This window comes from Impatiens glandulifera, chromosome 6 (assembly GCF_907164915.1).
Source record: "Impatiens glandulifera chromosome 6, dImpGla2.1, whole genome shotgun sequence".
Lineage (NCBI taxonomy): Eukaryota > Viridiplantae > Streptophyta > Magnoliopsida > Ericales > Balsaminaceae > Impatiens > Impatiens glandulifera.
Genome location: NC_061867.1, coordinates 51627176 through 51649861, shown reverse-complemented (window position 1 = coordinate 51649861; position 22686 = coordinate 51627176). Strand labels below are relative to the sequence as shown.

Below are 22686 nucleotides of genomic sequence, written 5' to 3'. Positions count from 1 at the left end.
TACATTTATGACCGAAATAGTAAAAACTCGTACAAATTATGGAAGGATACATATAGGAGGCACTCCATATTGAAGATCAAATCAAATAACTCGTTATTCAAAGCATGAAAAATTACTCCAAATCTAATAACTTCGTCTCTTTTGCTGCTAAAAGTTGGACAGAAACGAACTCGAGAAAACATCACCAATACAATTGGATGATACGAACAGCAAACGACCCACCAAAGATTGGAAGAACTATTCGGATCTAAAAAATGTGTATATGCAATCATAATTAAAATATCACAACAATAAAAAAAAATCAGGATAAATAAATTCTTAAGTTCTTGAAATTATAATTAACTCCAAAATAAAATCAAATAAAAATAATTTGAACATAAAAAAATATTAAAATAAACAATCAATTGAGGTATATGAAAAAAAAAAACATTGGTATCTTATTATCTCTATGACACTGCACATATGCAAATCTTCTTATAAATTCCAGTCCAACCAAACCAATATTACATGCAAATCAATATGACACAAAGAAGGCTCTCTTGTCTAATTCTTTTTCCTCTGTTTTTCTTCCCATGTTCAATTCTTTCATCACAATCTTCTCTGCGGACATCAAAGGTTAATTCGACGAGTACAGAAGTGGAGATGCTTATTAAGAGTTTAAACTTGTTTCCCAATTCTCTCGTCAACTCCGGTGACCCATCTTCCCGCATATTACCCGATGCAGTGTCATCATCATTGGTCGAACAACAATTCCGCCTCCCAGCCCTTGGTGATCCAGGGACTTCGATTCGGAATTTGGGTCATTACGCTGGCTATTATCGACTTCCTCACTCGATAGATGCATGGTACATGAGTTTTTTTTAAATGCAACATTAATTGAACTCCAAATTAGTAGAAATCCAGTTTTATAATATTTGTAATGTATTCAATCATTTACCCTTGTTTGGATTGGGTGATTCAGGATGTTTTACTACTTCTTTGAGTCGAGAAGGGGTATGAGAAATGACCCAGTTGTGATATGGTTGAATGGAGGACCTGGACTCAGCAGTTCAGTTGGTCTGTTTTATGAAAACGGTCCTTACAAGATTATGAACCAAACTCTTTTCTGGAATGACTTTGGATGGGACCAGGTGTCGAACATAATCTATATCGACCAGCCCATAGGCACCGGTTTCAGCTATAGTTCAGATGAGTCTGATATTTGTACCAATCAAGAGTGTGTTAGCAATGACTTATATGACTTCTTGCAGGTCTAATTTCTTATCTAACTTCTAAACAATCAATCAAACAAACTAATCTTATTATTATTATCATATATGTAAGGTATTTTTCCATCAACATCCTCAATATTTGAGGAACGATCTCTACATAACAGGAGAAGCATATGCCGGACACTATATCCCTGCCTTAGCCACTCGGATTCGCAATGGAAACAATAACGGAGATGGAGATCACATTAACCTTAAGGTAATATTTATTAATTAATTCATTCATCTTTTTGTTAATAATTTATTTATACAGGGTATTGCTATTGGAAATGGATTGACACATCCTGCAATTCAATACAAGTCATTAATAGATTATGCTTCAAATATGAGACTGGTCACAGAAACTGAAGTCAGACATGTCGCCAAAATTGTACCAGAATGCGAGCAACACATAGCTAGATGCAGTAATATTTATCATTTTTACAATATATATATATATATATATATATATATATATATGTTGTTTCAATTTTCATGATCATGTTTTAAAAATAAAATTTAGATGCAAGGATAGGAGGAGAAGGAATCAGCTGTATGGAAGCATATTCTTCTTGTACTGCCATGTTCAATCTTGTAGTGAAATATTCTGGTTCTAATAGAAATGTAAGGAATGAATAAATGTTACATTTTATTTATTCTTGTTGTAAGTGTAACAATATGGGTGGTGCTTACAGTATTACAACATTCGGAAGGAACGTGTGGGTGAAATGTGTTATGATTTCTCGTATATGGAAAATATGTTAAATAATGCAACGGTTAGAAGATCCCAGGGAGTTGGCAATATTCGGTTTGTATCCCTGAGCGTAACTATTTTTAATGCATTGAGGAAAGATTGGATGAGGAATTATGCAATGGAAATTCCTCCGCTTCTTGAAGATGGAATTAAGGTATTGATATATGCAGGAGAATTTGATCTAATGGTGAATTGGCTTGGTAATGAATTATCAAAACTTTTCTTCTTTATTTCTTGTTAGACCAACTAATTATTAACTCACAATAAAACTATTCCAGGAATCTATAGGTGGGTTACTGAGATGAATTGGTCCGGTCAAAGAAGATTCAATAATAAAAACTTTGTTTCATATGTAGTCGATCATGCAACGAAAGGAGAACTTAAAGAACATGGACTTCTGACATTCCTTAAGGCAAGAAATCAAATATACATATATATATATATATATTTAATTACATATTTGAATAATTTGTGTGATTAATCAGGTTCATGACTCGGGGCATATGGTTCCTATGGATCAACCGAAAGCGGCATTAAAGATGCTGGAAAGATGGACACAAGGTGGTACCCTTATATCATGAGAATAAGGCGGGCAAAATATTACTTAATTCTTCCAGTCCAATTATGAATATTGAATCTTTTAATTAAGTCTTAAAACATAATAATAAGTTTGAATCTTAATTTTTTGGGTGTATCAAATTCCTACAATGTTCTCAATTTAATAAAATAAAATAAATGTTTGATTAAAGTTTATATTTAATTGTTTATCTTTGTCTATGGAGGTTTGGCTTAATCTAATTTGTTTGTTTAAGTATTTGACAAAAATAAAATATTATGATTTACTTGTACAATATGAGGATAACAAAGCATAATTTCAAATTGGCTTAGAAAATGCTCGGAACAAAGAAGATAAAAACTTTTAACATAAAACTCATAATGATCTGTCTCATTCTCTCAATGATCTCCCCTTTCTGTATCCATGTCGGATCTCTCTTTTAGTAGTTTTGAATTGTCATTTTTCACCATCTCGGTGGAGTCAGAGATCCAATTTTCACGGCTCCCACACGCTCCCACAATGAAATCGGATATAAGTTGTTGCATCCTTGTAGCGGCTATCCAAGCCACCAAAAATATAAATTTGACATCGAAAATGAGTGTTTACATTTATATATAATTATTATTACGTTTTTTTATTATTATTTTGATGTTTATATATTTATATAATTATTTTCATTGTTGTCATTTTAATGTTTTTATATGTACTCATATTCAAGTGTGTATAAAAATCAGGAAAAACATTTACTGCAAATAAAATTAGCTTTTAAAAAAATGAAAAAACTTTATATTTTTTAACTTATAATTTAGAAAAAAAAATCAATGGTTTGAAACTAAAATTAAAAATTATTACAAGATAGGATATTAAATCTATTCTGAAATATTTTCAAATTATATTGTTATTAGATTAATAAAATTATACTATAATTTTGAAGAAAATAAAATGGAGAATGATAATAAAATTTAAGGAAACATTACTTATTATCTATTGATTTAATTGAAAAAAATAATATATATTTGAAATATATTAATTTAATTGAGAAGATAGTATTACTCAATTTTTTAAACATTAATTATATATATATATATATATATATATATATATATATATATATATATATATATATATATATATATATATATATATATATATATATATATATATATATATATATATATATATATATATATATATATATATATACTAATTATTTTCATTATTTATACATGTTATCCTCAAATAGAAGAGTTTAGATCATATACAGTGCTGACTCTGGCTCTTGGCACAGAGCATCTAATTTCATAAAAATAATTGAGTATATAAGTTCATTTTATTCTAAACATAAAGGGTTGTAATTGAGTGGTTAACATAAAAAAAAATTTAAAAATTTATTTGATTATATATTGAAATTTATAAAAAAAAAATTATTAAAATTTTAAACTAGCCTAGAGAACAAAAGAAAGAAATTAAGTTTATTTGATTATATATATATGAAAAGTGATAGGGATAGATAGCAACTTTGGTGCACGGACTCCCCCCACGACAACCCAACTGACAGTTAGAGTGGATAAAAATGCAATGGAGGGCTAAGAAAATTAATAATAATTTATTTTAATATTTTGTAATATCAGAAATATTGGTTGTATTGAACCAAACAATGTTGGCAATGCATTTACTTGGTCGTCTATGCGAGGGAATGAGGACATGAGGAAAAGTAGAATTGATAGAGGGTTAATTAACGAGAATTGGGCGTTGAGGTTTCCTAAGAGTAGAATTCATGTTTTTAATCCGGGTATTTCAAATCATTGTCCTATTATGTTGTCTTGGGATAAGGAGGAGAGAATTAAGAGGTCGTTTAAGTTTTTCAATTTCTGGATGGAAAGTGATAAATTCAAAATTATTCTGAAGGAGGTGTGGTCTAAACAAGTGAGTGGATTAAAAATGTTTCAAGTAAGTGAGAAACTGAAAATTCTAAAAAGTTGTCTTCAAATGTTTGATAAAAGAAAATTCAGTAACATCTCGACTAGAGTTTCTGAAGCTAGATTGATTCTTGAGGATTTACAGAAAAGAATGCTTGGTGATGAAGTTTCTCAAAGTCTGTTTCAAGAGGAAAAAGAAGTGATAACCAAATTTCGTGCTCTTAGTTCTCTTGAAGAGAACTATATAAACAAAAGTCGAGACAAAATTGGTTGTCTCTTAAAGAAAGAAACACCTCATTCCTCTATAGAAAGTGCTCTACAAGAAACTTGAGAAATTGGGTTCATAGAATCAAGACAAGTGATGGGGTGATTGTTCAAGGGAAACAACTAGTTCATGATGAAGCCATCCGGTTTTATAGAGATCTTATTGGAACTAGAAGGGAAATCACAAGTCATATCCACTTTCTTCATCAGATTTTGACAAAAAAAAAGTCACCATGGAGGAAAGTCGTCGGATGATTGAAGTAATCAGTAAGGAGGAAATTAAACATGCTTTGTTCAGTATGAGTTGGGATAAGAGTCCAGGACCCGATGGATTCAATGCAAAGTTTTTTAAGGAAAATTGGGGTGTGATCGGACATGAGGTTAGCGAAGGAGTTCTTGAATTCTTTCAGAATAGGAGGATGCTTAAGCAATGGAATGTTACGGTTTTCAATTTGATCACGAAGTGCCTTGTACCCGAGGGAATTCGTGACTTTAGACCTATTTCGTGATGTAACGTGATTTATAAGATTATTTCAAAAATTATTTCTAAACGAATTAAAACAGTTATGTATAATCTTGTTAGTTTGAGTCAATCTGCTTTTATACCGGGTAGAAATATATCACATAATATCCTTCTTATGTAGGGGCTTTTAAAGATCTACGGTAGGAAATACATCTCTCCTCAGGTAGCTTTTAAAGTTGATATTCAGAAAGCCTTTGACTCAATTAAATATCCTATTATTCATGATTTTCTGAGTGCTTCATATTTTCCGATTATTGTTATTGATTGGATTTGGCAGTGTATCTCAACTCTTAATTTCATTGTAAGCGTTAACGAAGTTCATGATGGGTATTTCAAGGGTGAAAACGGAGTAAGACAAGGAGATCCCATCTCTTCTTACCTTTTCCTTCTCATCATGGGGATCTTTGAGAACATTTTTAAAATGCTCCGAAAGAATCTTCCGTACATCCACCATCCACAATGCAGGAAGGAAGATATTACACACATTTTCTTTGCGGATGACCTCTTTATTATGGCACATGCTTTTTCTAGTGTTACAAGTTTGGTTATTAATGAAGGAAAATTTTTAGCATTCTACGGTGGTGTGAAGGAGGAAATAAAAGTTAGTAATTTTTATATTGTGGGGATTCTAGAGGATAGTTTACCGGTTTGTTATTTGGGGATACCATTATCGGCTAAGCAGCTACAGATTTCACATTGTAGGTCACTTATCGAGAAAGTCAAGAATTCAATGAATGGTTGGGCAACAAAAAGACTATCATACGCGGGTCGGATTTAGCTAGTTACGAAAGTCATCATGGGAATCATAGGATATTGGGCACAAAAAATCATTCTCTCGAAGAAGGTAATGAATGATCTTGATTGTCTTATGAGAAACTTTATTTGGGGGAATCAAGGAAGAGGTGGAAAAAAAGAGAAGTGGATTGATGTGTGTAAGCTGAAAGAATGAGGGATAGGCTGAAAATTGCATTGAATGGAACAAGGCTCTTACGATAAGGCATTTTTGGGCGTTAGAAAAGAAACAAGACTTGTTGTGGATTAAGTGGGTGCATTCAAGGTTTATGAAGAATAAAAATAGTATATGGACTTCAAAGATTAAACCGGAAATGGCCTGGTCACTAAAGAAGATTCTCAAGCTTAAGGACATCGCTATATCTTTGTTTGATATCCGGTTAGGAAATGGTCGGGGAACCTTATTTTGGTATGACCCATGGTTTGAAAATCTGTCTATTGTTCTTAAGACAGGATTTGGTGGGGTGCGTATTCAAAGAGATTGTCTTAATTCATCGGTTCGTGACATTCGGGAGGGAGATTATAATACTCTTCTGAGGCGTATTCCAGAAGGTGTTAGTATTCTTAGTTTCATGCAAACAATACACTTTAATGACAATATCGACTCACGAGTTTGGAAGGTGGAAGAGACGAAAAGTTCAATTCTAATCTAGCTTGGGAGTTTATTCGTGAGAGGGGGAACAATGTGGGTTGAAATCAACTAGGGATCGACTTAAGAGGTTTATGGATATCCCGGATTCTAAATGCCTTCTTTGTGATGACAATGAAGAGACGATGGATCATTTATTTGGTGGATGTCCATTTACACTCAAGTTATGGAGACGGTTTATAAAAGTTATGGAGTTAGCTTTTTTTCCCTCGGATTGGATTGATATTAAGGAGATTCCATCTTGAAAGCTAAAGGTAATTTTTTTCATTCAAATATGTTTAAATGTGGTTTTGCTTTTATAGTTTACCATATTTGGATGGAAAGAAATTCAAGAGTATTCACGAGGATGAGAGGTGGTGTTGATGATGTTTAGAATAACATAAAGTTTGATTGCAAGTCCTTTGTTTGCACTTGGAGGCGAATTCCCAAAAATGAGAAAAAATGGTGTTTATGTCAAAATTGGGGCATTAACTACTATGAAGTCACTCAATCTAGTAACTTCAAGGCGAGATCATAAAACTATTATTGTTTGTTTGTTTGAAAAGTTGTAATTCATTTTGTGTTTACTCATTTGGTTTGTAATCCGATTTTTTAAAATTAAAGCAAATGTTTGTTTTTCTTTAATTCATGAACTCGTGTAGGTTTTTTCTCCTTTTGGGAGGTTTTTTAATGAAATGACTATGTCATTTTCCCAAACAAAAAAAAAGTCAACATAGGTAAAGTATATACTTCATATAAAAGACAATAGAACCACACTATCATTGAAATCACAATCTTATTAACTGTTTTTTCAAACTCCAATGTACTACAACTAATAGAAATCTTAGCCGATTGTAAGAGAAGAAAAAACCCAGTATAATCACAAATCTCATTAAGCCGAGCCTATCCATAAATAGTTGAATTAAATTGACAATAAAGAAGACACTAGCACGCCAATACCACAACCATGATCGTGATAAGCACAAAAACATTTATTGATTTAAAAAAAATGACCTTATTTGTTGATCATGTAGAAAATATAACAATTGTTAATTTTAAATTAAAAGTAGTAATCTTTTACCAAATATTTCACAAGAGAAGTGGAAAGACTTGCTAATCTTTATTTTCTTCATTCTCTTCATGAGCTGTAATTAATGAGACTAAAATTAATAAATCATATTAACATAAACAATTAATCAATATATTTTCAAACCTATTTTAGAAGGTGATGTAGTAGATGGTACTTGTGCATGGGGTGACATCGACGAAGATTGAATTCCTAAGTATCGTACCATAATAGCTTGCATCATTTTCTCTATTTCAATACGCTCGCTCAGCTAATATTCTACAATCAATAGCTTCCCTTTCTGCTAATCTTTTTGCTTCATTGGTCTCCCTCTCTATTAACTTCTTTTTTTTGGGGGGGGAATGAGTTAGCGTCATTTCATTAAAAATTCCTAAAAATGGGAAAAAAACCACGAGTTTAAGAGATCATTTTAGACAAGCCTAGAATAATTTTGAAGTCGCAACATTCTAAATAAAAGCTAAAAAGTTAAAAACATAAATGAATTATCTGATTACAATGCTTTCAATTATAGTGAGTTTAAAAAACGGTAAATTCCAGTTCCTACAGATATTCCAGTTCTGCTCCGTGCTTGGAATTCTTGTCCACGTTCCCACGAGGGCGCTGCAATCCGATACAATATCTTTCCATAACTCTTCAACGCTCCTGCGGTTTCTGTCATATACCCTTGCATTCCGTTCTTGCCAAATGTTATACACAACTACTCCAAAGCCGCACTTGAACACGCTTGTTGCAAATCAATTTCCCTTGGCTTTGAGTAGTGCTGCATCTTTTATTTCATTCCATTTGCTCGAGAATTTGATTAGCTCCAGGCTTTTATAGAATATGTCCCAAAGCTCTGAAGCAATACAACAGCTCCCGAATAGATGATCTATGGTTTTTTTTTATTTCCTCTACATAGAAGACAGTTCGTGTCTGGGATGCTCATATACTTGTTGATACGATCACGAGTGCTGAGTCTTCCCAGAAGGCGAGCCATAGGATGAAGTGGTGTCTAGGGATAATCTTCGTTGACCATACAAGAGGAGCTCATTCTACTTTATGTACTTTTTCTTGGGTTACCTCCCATATTTTCTTCGATACAAGCTTTCCATTGTCCTCAGCTTTCCATTCATGAATATCCGGTCTGTCGTGTAGTTGTATGTTACTTATATGATCAAGTATCCTCTATCCTTCTGGATTTCTTCTCAGGAGTGAGTCCCAATTCCTGTCTTTAATGTCTCTGATTTTTGCTTTTGTGCAGTCCCTTCTGATGCGGGTATTTTGAAACTCCTTCTTGTGGATGATAGGATGGTTTTCGAACCAGGGGTCGTGCTAGAATAGAGTGTATTTCCCGTTCCCTAGCCGGATGTCATAAAGATCTACAATATCGCTTCTTAGTTTAAGAATGTTTTTTAGAGATCAGCTCATACCTTCATGAATTTTGCAGGTCCAGATGCTGGTTTCTTATTTCATAAACCTCGTATGCACCCATTTGATCCATAGTAACTCTCTTAATTCATCAATCAACAGCTTTAAATAAATATCAATCGTATCTCCCGGACTCTTAGGACAAGGTATTAGCATAAAGAAAATAAAATTAGACGAGTTTATACATAATATTTGTGGTAAATTATAAGGAATAAGGATCACAAGCCAAATTATACACTCCATCCTATTCATTATTTTTCAACTAAATCTTATAATAATATATTGAAGTTTTAAACTAATTCATAAATTCTATTAATAAATAAAAATGATAATTTGGGTAGATAAAATTAAATAAAATTCAAACGAAATTCACATGAAATTTACATGTGAATTAAAGTGAAATTTGATCCAAATAATTAAATTATTATAATTAGTTTTTTAATAGTTTAATTAACATTTAATGATTTAAGAAGAAATTAACAAATTAAATTAATTCAATATTGTTAATTATCATTGTAACCTTCATTAAATTATTGCTATCAATTTATTAGCAATTAGAAAAAGTCATACAACATGTTTTTTCTAATGAAGAGGAAATACAAAGGGCAATGAAGACACAATCAATGTCACCTGTTGGATCAAAGATTAATGATTGATTTTATTTTTATAACAATTTATTATTTCAATAATATAACTATCCCTTCTTTATAATTCCCACAACACATCAAAAATCACTACATCCTCTTATCATTTCTCACTCTAGAATTTCAAAATATATCTTTTTATTTTGTGATTGTTCTTCAAGTTCTTCGCTCAATATTTTACATTGAAACCCAGTGATAGTTCAGGTTCGTTGATCATGTTCGATGCGTAGTGATTCCAGTGAAGAATTAATTTTAAATTCATTGTACCCTGAAAGACAACCATCTGGATAAACTCTAGCACAAACAGGAGACGATGAAACTGTTTTCAGGAAAATGTGTCTAACAAATGCCTCGAATCAACCTCTAAATCGATGATTTCATTATTTGTATATTCTATTTTATTTAATTTATTTGTAACATCATTCTATTATATATTTTCAGTTTATTTAAAGACAAAAATATCTAACAATCTTCAAACAGTTTCGTGTGTTAAGTTATTTAGTAGATTGTTTCGTCGAAATTTTTGTCTTTGATGTTTTAGGAAAAAGAGTTGATTTGGAAAAGAAAATGTGAAGAAAATGTTTTTTTTTAAAGAAGACAGAAGGTCATAAACAACTATAGACTAATGAAATGGAGTGTTGGCGCAGTGGTTCAAAGTTCGGATGTATTGGTGCGTGGCAGAATGAAGATCTCCTATTTGAATCTAGCCAATTATTTCTTTTATAGAAATGTGACGTGATAAAATAACATTAGTCATTCATATTAGAACCATTCTAATTTCTTGGGTAAAAATTATGAGATGAATAAGATGGTCAATGATTTCTTATAGAAATCAAACTCCTTTAAATGACTCTAGTCATTGATGTTGGAGATGAATATGGTAGTCAATAATTTCTTTACAAAAAAACAGACTCCTTAAAATGACTTTAGTCATTGATGTGAAAATCATTCTAATTTATTGTATAGATATTATGAGATGAAGGAGGTCGATAACGATTTCTTATAAGAAATCTGATTTTTCAAAATGACATTAATCATGAATGTTGAAATCGTTATAATTTCTTATGTAGAAATTATGAAATATATAGGGGGTCTTAACGATTTCTTATGTAGAATTTTAATTTGTCAAAATGATGTGTCAACAATATTTTGAAGCATTTTAAATTCCTCTATAGAAATTATGTGATTAATCATGACAGAGAATGAAGGTCATTTGTATAAAGAGATTAAAAAGTGTTGTGTTAGAACTTATTCTAATCATGCATTTAAAAAGACACTACTATGTTAGTCGAAATTGTCTTCGCAAGAATTGTCTCGGTGAGAACAATCAATCTAGATTTGTTTTGAGCATGCATAGTTATTTTACGTCGATTATTGTTCAAACATGACAATGATTCGATTAAGACATGAAATATATATATATATATATTATTTTATTATATTGCTAAGGGATTATTTATATATATAATGCATATTAGCTATTAATATGATGATTCATGTTCATTAATAAAAAGTATGATTATCTAACAATTTGTATACATATGAATAAAGATCTATTATATATCTATTTTGTTTTTGGGAAAAATATATCTATTTTGTTTTAATAGATAAGAATTGAATGCTTGCAGAAACTCGACCCATTTTCCATGTCGCGGGTTCAACTTTTGTTGTGAATTCAAGTACTTCAATGCTTCATGATCCGAGAAGAGAACAAACTCCTTGTGTAGTAGATAATGCTGCCAATGATCCAAGGTACGAACAAGGGCAAAGAACTCCTTGTCGTATGTTGAATAATTGCGTCGGGAGTTATTCATCATCTCACTAAAGAAAGCAATGGGTCTGCCTTCTTGGCTAAGAACTCCTCCGATCCCCACGTTAGAAGCATCACAATCTACTTCAAATACCCTTCCGAAATCTGGAAGTTGCAAAATTGGAGCTTCCGTGATTTTTTTCTTGAGAAGTTCAAAGCTTTTTAATGCTTCCTCCGTCCACTTGAAACTACCACCTTTCAAACATTCAGTTATAGGAGCAATGATAGTGCTAAAATTTTTGATAAACCTGCGGTAAAATGAAGCCAAGCCATGAAAACTCCGAATATCATGAATAGTCTTAGGGATTGGCCAACTTAAGATAGCTTCAATCTTGTCTCGATCCATCTTGATACCGTCGGAAGAAATATTATAGCCCAAAAAGACGAGGCTGTCAGTGAAGAAGTGACATTTCTTCAAATTGGCATATAACTTCTGTTCTCTTAGCACCCTAAAAACTTGTCGAAGATGATTTAAATGCTCTTCTGGACTAGAGCTGTACACAAGAATATCGTCAAAATAGACAACAACAAATTTCCCAATAAATGGTTTAAACATGTGATTCATAAGTCGCATAAATGTAGAGGGTGCATTAGAAAGTCCAAATGGCATAACCAGCCACTCGTAAAGACCATCTCTGGTCTTGAAAGCGGTTTTCCACTCATCTCCAGGCCGCATTCGAATTTGATGATAGCCACTCCGTAAATCAATCTTAGAACCAATTTTGAAGCCGTGAAGTTGATCAAAGAGATCATCGAGGAGAGGAATAGGAAAACGGTATTTGATCGTGATTTTATTCACTGCCCTACTATCAACACACATACGCCACGAACCATCTTTTTTTGGCACAAGAAGTGCTGGCACAGCACAAGGACTCTTACTTTCTTGTATAAGACCTCTTGCCAGCAAGTCTTCAACTTGTCGCTGCAACTCTTCATATTCCTTAGGATTCATTCTATAAGCAGCTTTGTTTGGGATTGACGCACCAGGGATTAGATCTACACAATGTTGAATATTTCGCATGGGAGGAAGACCCGTAGGAATCTCTTCAGGTACGACATCAACAAATTCTTGTAAAAGAGGTCGCACTTGTAGAGGAATAATATTATCTTCCTTGTTTTCTTCCAAAACCACCAATGCAAACGCCCCTAATGATTCATTCATTACATCCTCAAATTGTGATTTGGCGAGCAAATTATTTCCTTCTTCCTTTGATGGCTTAACAATGTCCTTCATTCTTGAAGGCCCCAAAATTATTTTCTCGCCATCTTTTATAAAAGTATAGGTATTTTTGAATCCATCATGTTGTGTTTTCCTATCAAATTGCCAAGGTCTTCCAAGAAGCAAATGACAAACATCCATAGGGATAACATCACACCAAACTTCATCTTTGTACTTTTCTCCAATAGAAAATTGAACGAGACATCGATTATTTACCTTTACTTCATTACCTTTCCGAAGCCATGATAATTTGTAAGGTCGAGGATGATTTTCAGTTTTTAATTGCAGCTTCTCCACCATAGCTGTAGCCACAACATTTTCGCAGCTTCCTCCATCGACAATGATGTCACACACCTTGCCATTTGACGTGCATCTAGTGTGAAAAATATTATTACGAAGCCATGAATCATCTGGAACATAAGTGGTGTTGAGGATACGCCGTATTACTAAAGCTTCCCCATAATCTTCATAAGTGATATCTCCCTCCTCGTTACATTCATCGTAAATTGGTGTTGTCTCTTCATTCTCTTCTTCATACTCTTCCTCAACGAGAGTAATGATTCTTCGATTTGGACAATCAGCGGCAAAATGTCCGAACCCTTTGCACTTGAAACAAGTTTTTTGATTAGTTGGACCACTTGATTTTTCAAAACTAGCAGCACCACCATCCTTACTTGTAAAAGATTTATGTTTTACGTCTTTTATAGCTGGACTGTTCTTGGAAGTAGAAGCACTTCCTCGGTTATAGGCACCACCACCCGATGAGAAACGTCCCCCAAAATGACTCGATTTTTTTTGTTGTTTTTCAACTTTGAGAGCCAACTGACATACATCATTATATGTCAAATATTGCTGCAATAGGACCACATTTCCAATTTCATATCGTAGCCCTCCAAGAAAACGAGCAATAGTTTGTTCTTCCGGCTCCAAAACATCGCATCGCATCATAAGAGAAACAAATTCAGCCACGTAGTCTTCCACAGATAGATCCTTCTGCCTGAAGTTGTGATATTTGAGAAAAGCATCTTGGCGATAATTATTCGGCAAAAATTTCCTCCTTAACTCCTTCTTCATTTTGTCCCATGTTTTGATCTTTTTCTTGCCATCACGCACACGTTGCTTCTTAAGGTGTTCCCACCAAATGGACGCATATTTTTTTAATTTGATAACCACTAACTTCACCTTGTTATCTTCTTGAACATCTTTGAACTCAAAAATTCTCTCAACGGTATTGAGCCAGTCAATGAATTCATCGGGATTATTTCTTCCTTCAAAATCTGGAATATCAACTTTAAAATCCAAAGAAACAATGTCCGCCACAGGTTTTTGGATTTTAAAGTTGATATTCCAGATTTTGAAGGAAGAAATAATCCCGATGAATTCATTGACTGGCTCAATACCGTTGAGAGAATTTTTGAGTTCAAAGATGTTCAAGAAGATAACAAGGTGAAGTTAGTGGTTATCAAATTAAAAAAATATGCGTCCATTTGGTGGGAACACCTTAAGAAGCAACGTGTGCGTGATGGCAAGAAAAAGATCAAAACATGGGACAAAATGAAGAAGGAGTTAAGGAGGAAATTTTTGCCGAATAATTATCGCCAAAATGCTTTTCTCAAATATCACAACTTCAGGCAGAAGGATCTATCTGTGGAAGACTACGTGGCTGAATTTGTTTCTTTGGAACCGTTGACCACGAGATGCACGGTCACTTGCGTCATTATCATCATGAAATGGATTGAAATCCTCATCATTAATTCTTGAATCATCATCTGAACCATGACCATCAACATCATGTTCACGATATTCGCCACGTGCAAGGCGTTGTTCGAGTTGCTGCACTTGTCTCCTTAAATCTTCTAACTCAATATCACGAAGGTCTCTTTGACGAGGTTTAGGTTCATCATCGTTTGGTCCTCTTTTTCTCCGACCAACCATTGTAAACCAAAGCTCTGATACCACTTTGACACCGAGAAATTAGAGAGATATGAAGTAACACAAGAAATCAATCGACACTCTTAACTCTAGGAATCCACCAAAAGAGTTTAGAGCAAGAAAAATAGAAGATAAACTTCTAAACAAGCTTAAAGCTCAAAGTAATTATTATCAAAAGTGAGTTGTCTCTCACGATTACAAAAAGGCCTACAAATAGGCAAAACTAAGAAGTTGGAACAACTCTCCAAAAAAAAGTAAATAAACTTTATTAGTAGATAATTAAATATTATGACGGTCGATCTCCAAAAGTGACTATTTGAATTCTACCACCCTTCATTAATTCTTCATTAATTTGATCTTATCTTCTTGACTTCTAAAGACTTCCCAATTCCAGCATCAATTATATATCTATTTTGTTTTTGGGAAAAATATATCTATTTTGTTTTAATAGATAAGAATTTTTTCACTAAATTATGTGTCTTTTGATTGACAAAGATTTTTTTTTATAGAAAGTTAAACCTCATCTAATTAATTAAGAAACAAATAATTGATGACATTATATAATTATTTATATAATTAGTTAGTTTTATATTTTATAAAAGATTAATGGTCAATATTCTAATTAATTGTAATAATTAATATTCTAATTAATTATTATGTATTTTATAAAGGTATTTTTTGATATATGAAATTATATATATATATATTTAATATATGACATATTATTTATTTGATTATGTTTTTAAGTTATTGAATATATATATATATGTGTGAATATAGTTGTTTTTGTCGTGCATATATTTGAGGTAATTAAGATAAAGAATGAGAAGTAGAAAGAAATTCAGATTAATCATATCTTTTATGAACGAATAAATCATTAAGTTTATAGTTAATTGTGTTTGTGACTAAAATTAAAGAAGCAATACTCTATTATATATATAATATATATATATATATATATATATATTAGTTTTGGTTTAATAAAATGTATTTGATATATATTGTTTAATTCCATTATGATGACTTACTTAATTTATATTTTTTAAATTAAATAATTACAAGAAAAAGTCTTATTTGATTTGAAAATAATGTGACAAATGTGACAATATTATGGGATGCAAATGTGCAACCAATATAAATGGTTAGGTGATTTCAGTCAAAAAAATGTTTGAAACATTTTAATTTCTTTTGTAGAAATAATGTGACATTGTTAATATTTATTTGATTAAATATTCTAATTTTTTTATAGAATTAATGTAATAAATAAATATTTTAATTGATTAAATATTATAATTTCTTATGTAGAGATGGCGTGAAAAATGATTTATATATAAATAAACATTAAAATCTTTTGTATGGAAATTATTTTTTATTCAATTAAATATTTGTAATATATGATAAGCATAACAAAAGAAATTTGTAAAAGATTCTGTGACAATTTCTTTATTAGAAAATCATTGATTTAAATCGTTTTTTTTTTAATTAAAAGAGAACAAAATGACACCCCACATTCATGCCCCCACTTAAACTTAAAGTGTTTTAGATAAATCGAACCCGTGACATTTTGTATAATTTAAATCATTAAAATATGTGTGATTTAAAAAAAGGTAGCAACACGAATGTGAGAAAAATATTTTTATTGATAATAACACAAAAATTATTGTGTATATTATGATAAATAAAAAAAGATAATTTATTATTATAGAAATATGTTCTTTACAAAAGATAAAGTTGTGCAACTTTATAAAAAGAAATAAAATAACAAGAAAATGTATTGTTTATATTTGTTGAGTTGGTGCTCACATCGATATTTAAAATTTTTGAATTTTGATATCAAGAAACGTCATGGACAGATCCAGAAATTAATGTTAGGGTAGGCTTAAAAAAATAGTTTAAATTCACTGGAAAAAAAAATAATATATAGGTAAAACGAATCACTATTATTATTTTAAAAAGTTTGAAATAGGTAAATCGCTGCTTTATTGTTAATTATTTTAAAAATTATCTTTTTATTGTGAAATTTTATTTAAACATAATGAAAGTAAAAAAATTTGAGAGATAAAAAAATAATCAAAAATCATCAAATGAAGGCTTTTTGGGTTTTTTTTAAAACTCAACAAAAATCAATTTTCAATCAACCATTTCTCAACAATCACATCACTCATTTCATTAACCAAAATACTAAAATACCCTTTATTTTAAATTATTATTTTTTATTTTATTTATATATATCAATACATTTTAAGTTTTTTTATCAAAAATAATCATGACCTCCTCAAAATCATTATTTTTTTCTCTCTAGGTTTTTTAAAAAACTCCAATTCGAACCGGGCCGAAAATATCAAACCAATCCTAAAAATAACTAAAATCAATATAATTTTTGAATTTTTTTTAAAAGAACCTGTTTCATCAAAGTTTTAGAAAAAACATTATTTTTTTGTTTAGGTTGATTAAAGATTAAAATATTCTTAATTTTTTTTATCTATCTTGAATAAAAATAATTTTAAATAATTAATAAAATATCTTTTTTAATAAAATAAAAGAAACTAAATAAATAAAATAATATATGATTTCATTAAAACAAAATTAATTTAAAAAACCTAATGTCAAACACTCTTGGTACCTATATCTCTCTTCCATCTCTCACATAGGAAGAAAAACAAAATAGCATCAGGCTGGGTGGGCTTAAGCCCAGGTAGCCCTAGAGTGTATTCGTCTCTAAGAAACGTGTCATTTCTATATTACTTTCATAAAAATTTGAAAAACCAATTAATTAAAATAATTTTATAAAATAGATGAAAAAAAAAGTTTATAAAATATTTGTATCACTTATAAAATATTTTATAATAATGATATATATATATATATAAATTTTATTATACTTGGATTAAAGTGAATGTGATAATTATATAATTATATATATATCATGAAGATAATAAAAATTATTTCATTACGTGTATTTTGTACTATACTTTATCGTTGAAAATTACGATGAAAAAGATTAAATCCATTAAGGATGTGAATTGCACTATATGAAATATAGTGTTGTTATCAAATGATTTACGTCTACAAGTGAATTTGTTTACACTTGAAAGTGCAATCTATGTATAAAAATCTTCTAAGAAAATTATAGATTATAACGTTTATAAATTATGATTCATATATTAAACGTTATAATCTATAATTTAGACCTATGTTGAAAAATAAAAAATTCTATGAAAATATGTAATTGTTTACACGAACGCATAATAATTCAAATATATTTTGTCTACTAGTTAGCGAAGTAAACAATATTTTCATAAAAAAATGTTTAAACGGTAATCATATACAAATGACTATGCTTTCTAATAGAAGATGTTCCAAGATTATCTAAGAATGTACCAACAAAAAATTTTAATTATTGTGCTAGTAATTTGAAATTGGACAAATTTAGAGTCAATGACAAGTTTAGACATACACGTCTTATAAATAATGTCCTTAAACTATACTCTCTAATGAAGTTATCAAATTTGACTATGTAATTCAAAGATAACATTGTGGATCTACTAACCAAATTATTGAATAAAGAGTTAATTTGAACTATTTTTAAGACATTAGCTTACTATAAATTAATATAAAGGAAAACTCAACCTATGCAGACTAGATGATTTGAAAATTTATTGTTGGGGATTAATCTTATAATAAAAAAAAAATATTTTGATGAGGATAAGCATATCACTTTTAATGATTCTTTGTGAGCATAAAAGATCACCTATTTGAGTGAGAAATTAGATATTTTGAAAGAATTGTACGGCTCAATTATAAACCATATCCAAGCCATTGATAATCTTAATAGATTCAATTATTTATTTATTTTTGAGAAAACAAATAATTTACAAATTTTCTAAATCATGTGAGATATAAATAAATATTTTTATCTTATTATATTTTTATACATAATTAATTATATATTTCGTAAATTATTTTAAAATCTAGAAAGAATAAAGTACATATTGCGTATTGTTTGCCTAAATTAAATTGTGTAAATTTGTATTAAAAGTTAAGAAATCTGCGTGTATGTCAATGAAACAGATTACGTTAATGTTTTGGGTGAAAGTATATTATAGTGAGATTACAACCTAAAAGTATGACATTTTATTTAAATTAATATTTTTTTTATAAAAGTTATTTATCATTAAATCAATTAGCTATGTATAGAAAATAATTAATAAATAATAGAAAATATGACTACAAAATCAATACAATTGATAATATAGATATTAAAATATAATAACAATTTACAAAATAAAAATTTCTAATAGAAATGATTCAACAATAATGCAATTTATTTAGGTCACCCAAGAACAAACTCATTTGAGTTCCTAAACGATGTGGGTTGAGATAGAGTTAGTCGAATTAACCAAATATTCTGAGCGACAATTGAAATTATCTTTTGCCGAGGGTTGGTAAACGGCAACAAAAATTGTCTTGCCAAATGATAATTGACCATATACATTTATGACCGAAATAGTAAAAACTCGTACAAATTATGGAAGGATACATATAGGAGGCACTCCATATTGAAGATCAAATCAAATAACTCGTTATTCAAAGCATGAAAAATTACTCCAAATCTAATAACTTCGTCTCTTTTGCTGCTAAAAGTTGGACAGAAACGAACTCGAGAAAACATCACCAATACAATTGGATGATACGAACAGCAAACGACCCACCAAAGATTGGAAGAACTATTCGGATCTAAAAAATGTGTATATGCAATCATAATTAAAATATCACAACAATAAAAAAAAATCAGGATAAATAAATTCTTAAGTTCTTGAAATTATAATTAACTCCAAAATAAAATCAAATAAAAATAATTTGAACATAAAAAAATATTAAAATAAACAATCAATTGAGGTATATGAAAAAAAAAAACATTGGTATCTTATTATCTCTATGACACTGCACATATGCAAATCTTCTTATAAATTCCAGTCCAACCAAACCAATATTACATGCAAATCAATATGACACAAAGAAGGCTCTCTTGTCTAATTCTTTTTCCTCTGTTTTTCTTCCCATGTTCAATTCTTTCATCACAATCTTCTCTGCGGACATCAAAGGTTAATTCGACGAGTACAGAAGTGGAGATGCTTATTAAGAGTTTAAACTTGTTTCCCAATTCTCTCGTCAACTCCGGTGACCCATCTTCCCGCATATTACCCGATGCAGTGTCATCATCATTGGTCGAACAACAATTCCGCCTCCCAGCCCTTGGTGATCCAGGGACTTCGATTCGGAATTTGGGTCATTACGCTGGCTATTATCGACTTCCTCACTCGATAGATGCATGGTACATGAGTTTTTTTTAAATGCAACATTAATTGAACTCCAAATTAGTAGAAATCCAGTTTTATAATATTTGTAATGTATTCAATCATTTACCCTTGTTTGGATTGGGTGATTCAGGATGTTTTACTACTTCTTTGAGTCGAGAAGGGGTATGAGAAATGACCCAGTTGTGATATGGTTGAATGGAGGACCTGGACTCAGCAGTTCAGTTGGTCTGTTTTATGAAAACGGTCCTTACAAGATTATGAACCAAACTCTTTTCTGGAATGACTTTGGATGGGACCAGGTGTCGAACATAATCTATATCGACCAGCCCATAGGCACCGGTTTCAGCTATAGTTCAGATGAGTCTGATATTTGTACCAATCAAGAGTGTGTTAGCAATGACTTATATGACTTCTTGCAGGTCTAATTTCTTATCTAACTTCTAAACAATCAATCAAACAAACTAATCTTATTATTATTATCATATATGTAAGGTATTTTTCCATCAACATCCTCAATATTTGAGGAACGATCTCTACATAACAGGAGAAGCATATGCCGGACACTATATCCCTGCCTTAGCCACTCGGATTCGCAATGGAAACAATAACGGAGATGGAGATCACATTAACCTTAAGGTAATATTTATTAATTAATTCATTCATCTTTTTGTTAATAATTTATTTATACAGGGTATTGCTATTGGAAATGGATTGACACATCCTGCAATTCAATACAAGTCATTAATAGATTATGCTTCAAATATGAGACTGGTCACAGAAACTGAAGTCAGACATGTCGCCAAAATTGTACCAGAATGCGAGCAACACATAGCTAGATGCAGTAATATTTATCATTTTTACAATATATATATATATATATGTTGTTTCAATTTTCATGATCATGTTTTAAAAATAAAATTTAGATGCAAGGATAGGAGGAGAAGGAATCAGCTGTATGGAAGCATATTCTTCTTGTACTGCCATGTTCAATCTTGTAGTGAAATATTCTGGTTCTAATAGAAATGTAAGGAATGAATAAATGTTACATTTTATTTATTCTTGTTGTAAGTGTAACAATATGGGTGGTGCTTACAGTATTACAACATTCGGAAGGAACGTGTGGGTGAAATGTGTTATGATTTCTCGTATATGGAAAATATGTTAAATAATGCAACGGTTAGAAGATCCCAGGGAGTTGGCAATATTCGGTTTGTATCCCTGAGCGTAACTATTTTTAATGCATTGAGGAAAGATTGGATGAGGAATTATGCAATGGAAATTCCTCCGCTTCTTGAAGATGGAATTAAGGTATTGATATATGCAGGAGAATTTGATCTAATGGTGAATTGGCTTGGTAATGAATTATCAAAACTTTTCTTCTTTATTTCTTGTTAGACCAACTAATTATTAACTCACAATAAAACTATTCCAGGAATCTATAGGTGGGTTACTGAGATGAATTGGTCCGGTCAAAGAAGATTCAATAATAAAAACTTTGTTTCATATGTAGTCGATCATGCAACGAAAGGAGAACTTAAAGAACATGGACTTCTGACATTCCTTAAGGCAAGAAATCAAATATACATATATATATATATATTTAATTACATATTTGAATAATTTGTGTGATTAATCAGGTTCATGACTCGGGGCATATGGTTCCTATGGATCAACCGAAAGCGGCATTAAAGATGCTGGAAAGATGGACACAAGGTGGTACCCTTATATCATGAGAATAAGGCGGTCAAAATATTACTTAATTCTTCCAGTCCAATTATGAATATTGAATCTTTTAATTAAGTCTTAAAACATAATAATAAGTTTGAATCTTAATTTTTTGGGTGTATCAAATTCCTACAATGTTCTCAATTTAATAAAATAAAATAAATGTTTGATTAAAGTTTATATTTAATTGTTTATCTTTGTCTATGGAGGTTTGGCTTAATCTAATTTGTTTGTTTAAGTATTTGACAAAAATAAAATATTATGATTTACTTGTACAATATGAGGATAACAAAGCATAATTTCAAATTGGCTTAGAAAATGCTCGGAACAAAGAAGATAAAAACTTTTAACATAAAACTCATAATGATCTGTCTCATTCTCTCAATGATCTCCCCTTTCTGTATCCATGTCGGATCTCTCTTTTAGTAGTTTTGAATTGTCATTTTTCACCATCTCGGTGGAGTCAGAGATCCAATTTTCACGGCTCCCACACGCTCCCACAATGAAATCGGATATAAGTTGTTGCATCCTTGTAGCGGCTATCCAAGCCACCAAAAATATAAATTTGACATCGAAAATGAGTGTTTACATTTATATATAATTATTATTACGTTTTTTTATTATTATTTTGATGTTTATATATTTATATAATTATTTTCATTGTTGTCATTTTAATGTTTTTATATGTACTCATATTCAAGTGTGTATAAAAATCAGGAAAAACATTTACTGCAAATAAAATTAGCTTTTAAAAAAATGAAAAAACTTTATATTTTTTAACTTATAATTTAGAAAAAAAAATCAATGGTTTGAAACTAAAATTAAAAATTATTACAAGATAGGATATTAAATCTATTC

General features: G+C 30.5%; 4 protein-coding genes across 4 annotated transcripts; 3 read left to right on the top strand and 1 right to left on the bottom strand.

Moving 5' to 3' along the window:
• The first annotated feature begins 642 nt into the window (after positions 1-642).
• Positions 643-2582, top strand: LOC124943817 (serine carboxypeptidase-like 48). The gene is made up of 8 exons (XM_047484289.1): positions 643-845; positions 962-1250; positions 1324-1467; positions 1522-1672; positions 1771-1871; positions 1943-2201; positions 2280-2413; positions 2487-2582. The coding sequence occupies exons 1-8, from the start codon at positions 643-645 to the stop codon at positions 2580-2582; spliced, it is 1377 nt and encodes a 458-aa protein (XP_047340245.1).
• Positions 2583-4973: 2391 nt separating this feature from the next.
• On the top strand, positions 4974-6041 carry LOC124943816. The gene is made up of 3 exons (XM_047484288.1): positions 4974-5210; positions 5385-5426; positions 5541-6041. Exons 1-3 carry the CDS (start codon positions 4974-4976, stop codon positions 6039-6041), a joined length of 780 nt encoding a protein of 259 aa, XP_047340244.1.
• A 5384-nt stretch (positions 6042-11425) lies between these two features.
• Positions 11426-14785, bottom strand: LOC124943815 (the record flags this gene model as incomplete). The annotated part of the gene is made up of 3 exons (XM_047484287.1): positions 14542-14785; positions 11911-14139; positions 11426-11826 (listed from the first exon to the last, which is right to left on the bottom strand). Coding segments are annotated over exons 1-3 (2874 nt in total), but the record flags the coding sequence as incomplete, so codon positions are not given.
• A 5129-nt stretch (positions 14786-19914) lies between these two features.
• Positions 19915-21836, top strand: LOC124943814 (serine carboxypeptidase-like 48). Its single transcript, XM_047484286.1, has 8 exons — positions 19915-20117; positions 20234-20522; positions 20596-20739; positions 20794-20944; positions 21027-21127; positions 21199-21457; positions 21536-21669; positions 21741-21836. The coding sequence occupies exons 1-8, from the start codon at positions 19915-19917 to the stop codon at positions 21834-21836; spliced, it is 1377 nt and encodes a 458-aa protein (XP_047340242.1).
• Positions 21837-22686: the final 850 nt, after the last annotated feature.